Source organism: Musca vetustissima, unplaced genomic scaffold, assembly GCF_032173495.1.
Source record: "Musca vetustissima isolate MV318-11 ecotype Yass unplaced genomic scaffold, APGP_CSIRO_Mvet_v1 utg372879, whole genome shotgun sequence".
Lineage (NCBI taxonomy): Eukaryota > Metazoa > Arthropoda > Insecta > Diptera > Muscidae > Musca > Musca vetustissima.
Window position 1 is genome coordinate 3,951 of NW_026880856.1, and position 6,736 is coordinate 10,686.

General features: G+C 34.4%; 2 protein-coding genes across 2 annotated transcripts; one reads left to right on the forward strand and one right to left on the reverse strand.

The window, feature by feature from the left end:
• Window positions 1-1,857: 1,857 nt before the first annotated feature.
• LOC133326733 (histone H1-like) lies at window positions 1,858-2,974 on the forward strand. The gene is made up of 2 exons (XM_061535345.1): window positions 1,858-2,557; window positions 2,764-2,974. Exons 1-2 carry the CDS (start codon window positions 1,925-1,927, stop codon window positions 2,899-2,901), a joined length of 771 nt encoding a protein of 256 aa, XP_061391329.1. The 5' UTR covers window positions 1,858-1,924; the 3' UTR covers window positions 2,902-2,974.
• Window positions 2,975-5,749: 2,775 nt separating this feature from the next.
• LOC133326732 (histone H4-like) lies at window positions 5,750-6,130 on the reverse strand. Its single transcript, XM_061535344.1, has one exon. The coding sequence runs from the start codon at window positions 6,094-6,096 to the stop codon at window positions 5,785-5,787; it is 312 nt and encodes a 103-aa protein (XP_061391328.1). The 5' UTR covers window positions 6,097-6,130; the 3' UTR covers window positions 5,750-5,784.
• Window positions 6,131-6,736: the final 606 nt, after the last annotated feature.

The following is a 6,736-nucleotide window of genomic DNA, read 5'->3' on the forward strand; positions in this document are numbered from 1 at the left end:
TAGAAAAATAAAAAGAAAAGACTTTGTGAAACGAAAGTTGTGAAGAAATAATCCTTATATTAAAAGAGGAAATTAAATAAAATCTTATGTGAGTGCAAAGACTTTAAGCTTGATTTTTTTTTACAACGCGAGTGACATAAATTTGAATTTTTTTCACTCTGTAGGCAAACCGATACCCAATTGGTGCTAGTTGTAGGAAGCGTATAGCCTCGTAAAATTTTGGAGAAAAACGAAACATTAAACCAAAATATTAAAGAAAGAATATAAAAACATCTGCAATAAAGCTGCTGAGCGTAAATCGCGTCGTTTACGCCAGACTAATACGCTACACAGCTAGCTCGAGTGGCAACGATTACGTAAGCTGTGAACCCTAACTTGCCGGGTACTAACCAGCTGCTGAAAAAAGGCAACTCTGAGGTCGTCATCCGATGGTGAGAAAGATAGCATTTTGTCGAGTTTCCCCTGCGGCCTTATCTGTGCTACGGAAATAAGGGGTATATCGTGAGTTGGCAAAAAACTGTTATAACGTTGTAAAATAATTCATAGATACAGAAATCTGGTCGAAATACCTTTCATTGAACTGCCAAAAGAAAAGATCAAACACTAAAAGATTTCATAATTTATTCGATATCCTTTTTTTTGAGACGGAAAAAATAATTTGATTTATATTTTTATATTATTTCCTAATCTTAGTGCTAAGTATTTAATTATTTAGTTCTTATTTTTATTATTAACTTTTTTTAAATTAATTTTTGAACTTAGACTTAGTATTGACCATTGTAAGGGACTTTAGATACAGATAGTGATAGGGGTCATAATTGATTGAATTTTGTGCGAGACGAGAATGGTCTCAGGAAGATTAACCACTTAATTGAGCTCGATTAGGTAGGCGAACGTAAGAAAAGTTAGATTCAAAATTTATACTCGATAACAAAACCCCCCAGCTAAAGTATTTTTGTCCTATAGATTTTGTGAGGTGAATAATTTTTGTTTAGTAACGAAATTTCGATTTTTATTTAATAATTTGTTTTTATGTAGTAGACTAAATTATCTTTTTTTTAATAAACATTATGTGAGTCTCTGTAAGAGCAATGAACATGGAATAGTTTTAACTTCATGGAAGGAGTGATCATGTGAAGGAATGGTAAGGATAAGGGAGTTAATGGGGTCCACCTGGATGAATATTGGAAGAAGTGGACCAAGGTTGGGTGGGCTGAGTGGGTGTTCTGAACACCAAGGAACCCTATAAACCTCCTGGAATGTTCTTCTTGTGTACTTGTTTATTTGTTTTTTTTTTTTGTTGTCCTAAAGAAGATTATAAAAAAATGTGATGTTAGACCATGCGTTGGTTTTGGCGGTTGAGGACCTCTCTGAGTTCCGAAGAGCTGTCGGATGGCCAAACCGACGGGTACAAGAGGTCATAACATTTTCTCACATAGAAAATGTAAAATTGGTCAATATTTTTTATTTATCCTAAAGTAAACATATCAGGCTATATTATCAAAAAGAAATTTTATGAAAATTTTCAAAATTTTTTGGATTTTTTTCAAATTTAGTTAGAAATTTGTGATTTCAAATTCATAATCTTTGAAGTTAAACGTCTATAACTCGCTAACGGCTATGATAATTACATGAACTATTTTGTAAAATGAAGCCTGAAATCTATACTTTCGAAATGTAAAATATCTTTTTCGAAAATTTTCTAAGCTTCCTCGCAAAAATTTTATTTCTCCGAAAACTTTTGTAAAAAAATTAACACGCTTCCACACAATAATTCGAAAAATATACCAATTGACTACTATGCACTTCTCATCTTTTCGATGTACCTATGTTATACTGCTTCGACCAATAACAAAATAGTAGTACACATAAATTTGTGAGTGTATTTGTGTTAACAGTGAAATATAAAACAGTGAATATAAACATGTCTGACGCCGCCGTTGCTGAAACCACCGCCTCCCCAGTTGCCGCTGTTGAGAAAAAGGCACCAAAGAAGGCCGCTGCCAAAGCAAAGAAACCATCAGCCGCTCCAACTCATCCACCAACCCAGCAAATGGTAGATGCTGCCATCAAAACTTTGAAGGAACGTGGAGGTTCTTCATTGCCAGCCATCAAGAAATATTTGGCCAGCACCTACAAAGTAGATGCCCAAAAATTGGCCCCCTTCATCAAGAAGTACTTGAAGAGTGCTGTTGCCAGTGGAAAATTGATCCAAACTAAAGGTAAGGGTGCTTCCGGTTCATTCAAATTGTCCGCTTCGGCTTCCAAGGAACCCAAAGCAAAGACTGCTGAAAAGAAAAAGAAGGCTCCCGCCGCTGGTGAAAAGAAAAAGAAGGTCGCCCCTAAAAAGGCAGCCGGCGAAAAGAAGACAGCTGCCAAAAAACCATCTGCCGCCAAAAAGACCGCTGAAAAGAAGAAGGCTGACAAAACAAAGGCCAAGGCTGCCAAGAAAACCGGTACAGTTAAGGCAAAACCCGCAAAGACCGCCGCTAAAGCATCTGCCACTAAACCAAAGGCACCCAAGGCAAAAACAGCCGCTGCTAAGCCCAAAAAAGCCGCAGCACCAAAGAAGCCAGCTGCCAAGAAAGCCGCCGCCAAGAAGTAATTTTTTCCACAAAAAAAGAAAAGAAGGTCGCCCCTAAAAAGGCAGCCGGCGAAAAGAAGACAGCTGCCAAAAAACCATCTGCCGCCAAAAAGACCGCTGAAAAGAAGAAGGCTGACAAAACAAAGGCCAAGGCTGCCAAGAAAACCGGTACAGTTAAGGCAAAACCCGCAAAGACCGCCGCTAAAGCATCTGCCACTAAACCAAAGGCACCCAAGGCAAAAACAGCCGCTGCTAAGCCCAAAAAAGCCGCAGCACCAAAGAAGCCAGCTGCCAAGAAAGCCGCCGCCAAGAAGTAATTTTTTCCACAAAAATTACTTTGTCAAGAATTTTTTCGATATTCGAAAACATAATATCTAACAGCCCTTTTCAGGGCTACAAATTAAATTTCAAAAGAGACAAAATATTTATTTCATACTATAAACAAATTACTTTTATTATTTTTACTACTACCTAAATAAATGAGAAAATCCACATGTGTTTTAATTTTAGGAGAAAAAAAAGATTTTGCTAATTAGAGTATTAGGTAAAAGTGTGCCTGTTTATTTATGGACATTCCACAAAATGACGCCACAAATGGATTATTTTTTTAATCCAGGTCATAAACTTTTATAATTTGCAATTACCTAATGGTAAACATATTTTAATATTTTCTGCTTAATTTTAGAATTTCGTAAATTTTCTTCAACATTTCTAATCGCCCCTTTAAAATTATGTATTTTAATATTTTTTCTTTTTTTATTAAATTATTGAATTTTTACAATTTTCTTTAAAAATACTAATTGTAATATTTTTCTTTGGAAAATATGCCACCACTAATTTTTTCCGGCCAAAAATCTCCCTACTTCATATTTTCCATTTGCCTTTGCCCACATACATCTTGTCCATTCACAACTGCGTCCGTTACCGCCTTGGTACCTTTAATGACAGCGTACTTAGCCAATTCACCGGGCAACAATAGACGAACGGCAGTTTGGATATCCCGACTGGTGATGGTCGAGCTCGTGTTGTAGTGAGCCAAACGGGAGGCTTCGGCGGCAATACGTTCGAAGATATCATTCACAATAGTGTTCATGATGATCATGGCCTTTGAGGAAATACCAATATCGGGATGGACTTGCTTCAACACTTCGTAAATGTAGATAGCGTAATTCTCCTTACGCTTGGTACGTCTCTTCGATTTATCGCCCTTGGTGATGTTCTTTTGGGCTTTGCCGGCCTTCTTTGCTGCTTCACCACTGGTTTTAGGAGGCATTTTTCACTTTAGTTGTTTTTTAATCACAGAAACACTTTTAACACTGTTCACAGAATAAAAATACAAGGGCAGCCAACTACATATTTGTAGATTAAAATGTTCAACAATTTCAGGTAGTCACAGCTGCTATGTATAATACATAGCTACACACCCCTAAGTATAGTAATGTGTGTGCGAGAAAAGTATAAATACTACGGGTAGTCGTTGAAATTTTTATCATTCTGTATTTTTCAGTGCTCAGTGAAGTGTTTAAAAACCAAACCAATATTATTTCATTAGTTAATTTATTAAAAATAAAAAAATCCAAAAAATATAAATTTTTCTCCTTACAGCGTTACATTTGTCTTTTATGAGACGACATATATTTATTGCAGTCACATTTGAGTTTGCTTAAAATTTGTTGTTGTTTGCCGTTATAATTCGAGGTATTTTGAAGAAGAAGAAGCATGTTTGTGTTATGTTGTTTTTGCAAGGAGACATTTAAAACGAAGAAGAAGAATACAGTTATTCCTGTTGATCAGTAGTACAGCTGGCTTGTATGACTCACAAAAAATAATCACCAAACACAAACACTCACACACATACTAATTTAATGGGAAAGAAACGCCTAGCACTTTTTATTTTTGGGAAAGAAAAAAGAGGGAATTTGAAGGAATTTTTTGCGTTGGAAAGGCAGTTGTAGCTGAAATAAAATGATGGAACAAAGAAAATAAAATGAAAATTTGTAGGAGTTTGAAGCAAAAATGGAATTGAGAAATATTTTAATAAAATTAGAGAAATTATGAAAAAAAAAAATATTGAAATAAAAAATGAAAAATTATGAAATTTATACGGACATTTAATGAAATTTTTGGAATAATTTTAGAAGATAGAAATCGATTTTATGAGTTATTTTTGAAAAAATAAAATGAAATAAATAATAAATTAAACAATCTTCAATAAAAATTGACATTTTAAAAGAAAAATTAAAACATATTGGATTTTTTGGAAAATAAATTTAAATTTGTTTAGAAAAAATTATGTTATTAAATCGAAAAAATTAAGAATTTTTTACATTTAAAGAATTTTTTAGAATTTTCAATATATACATTTTTTAATTTTATTTAATAAATTTTTAAATTTATTTTTATATTTATGACTACTTTTTTAATTAAAATTATTATTTTTGTAATGTTCCACTCAATATGAACATCGTACTCACATCGTTGTTTGGTTCGTTGTTTAGTATCATGGACTAACAAAATACTACCACATGCTTAGATAAAGTGACGCTATGGTATACACACATAATATAAGCAAGCAAGCATATGAACAAACAAGCAACGGCATTTAGAAATGCGAGTTGACGGCGGCATTTTTATATGGAAATATGTTCGAAGGAAGAAAAATTTTGTTTTTTGATAGTAAAATTTTAATTGAATAAAAAAAATAAATAAAATAAAAATAAAAATTTTTCGATTTATTAAAAAATTAAACAAATTTTTTACGAATATTTTCAAAAATAAACAAAAAAAAAAAAATTGAATTCATTAAAAATAATTTTAATTTTTTTTATGAATTTTCTTGAAATGAGAACGTATTGATTTTTTTATTTTTGAAATTTAAAACACTGATGTGAATAGTCATGGCATTGCTTGTTGTTCTTTAACGTACGTATGTACTAATACATGTATAGGGTATGTGTAGTTATGGTATACACACATAATATGAGTAACCAAAGGCATGTAGTAATGAGTATTGCCGACGGCAATTTTACATTATGCGGAAATATTTGAATCAAAAAAGTATGATTTTGGAAAGAAATGTGGTATGAAAGTATAGAAAGTATAGAAAGTATCTCTTTTTTAATATTTTTTGTGGTCCTGAAAAGGACCGATTGGTTTGTTGTAAAATAAGAAGATTTCTCCAAATAGCGTCAAGAAAATATTTAACCGCCGAAACCGTACAATGTACGACCTTGTCTCTTCAAAGCGTAGACGACATCCATAGCAGTGACGGTTTTACGCTTAGCGTGTTCGGTGTAGGTGACAGCATCACGAATAACGTTTTCCAGGAACACTTTCAGAACACCACGAGTTTCTTCGTAATTCAATCCAGAAATACGTTTTACACCACCACGACGAGCCAAACGTCTAATAGCTGGCTTGGTAATGCCCTGGATATTATCACGTAACACTTTCCGATGACGTTTAGCGCCACCTTTTCCCAAGCCTTTTCCACCTTTACCACGACCAGTCATTTTTCACTTTTTTTTTAAATTCACGTTATCACTTCACGAATGCACAAGAACGAATGTTTTTTCTTTTGGAGCCAGCTTGTATTTATACAAAAATTTCCCTGATCGTCAACCACTTCGACTTAGTTCGTGTTGCTTGTGCTATAGTCGTTTATGTATATGTGTGCGTGTGTGTGCCCATTTAGTAGACATACATTTGTATTTACTAACACTCACCCTTAATCGGTGATGCTAGCACACAATTTTTCTATAAATACTCGGTTAGGTGGCTGTTCCCGAGTTATTACAGTGTTAACAGTGTTTGTGTGCATATCTTGTGAAGTGAAAAGAAAAAAATTAAAGTGAAAAATGGCTCGTACTAAGCAAACTGCCCGTAAATCGACCGGTGGCAAGGGTCCTCGTAAGCAATTGGCCACTAAAGCTGCTCGTAAGAGCGCACCAGCTACCGGCGGTGTTAAGAAGCCTCATCGTTTCCGTCCTGGTACAGTCGCTTTGCGTGAAATCCGTCGTTACCAGAAGAGTACTGAATTGTTGATCCGCAAATTGCCCTTCCAGCGTTTGGTTCGTGAAATTGCTCAAGATTTCAAAACTGATTTGCGTTTCCAGAGGCCTTGCAAGAAGCCAGTGAAGCCTACTTGGTCGG

Coding starts and splice junctions, on each gene's coding strand:
- LOC133326733 (XM_061535345.1), top strand. CDS start 1,925: ATGTCTGACGCCGCCGTTGCTGAAACCACCGCCTCCCCAGTTGCCGCT. Junction 2,558..2,763: donor CTGCTAAGCCCAAAAAAGCC/GCAGCACCAAAG, acceptor GGTACAGTTAAG/GCAAAACCCGCAAAGACCGC.
- LOC133326732 (XM_061535344.1), bottom strand. CDS start 6,096: ATGACTGGTCGTGGTAAAGGTGGAAAAGGCTTGGGAAAAGGTGGCGCT.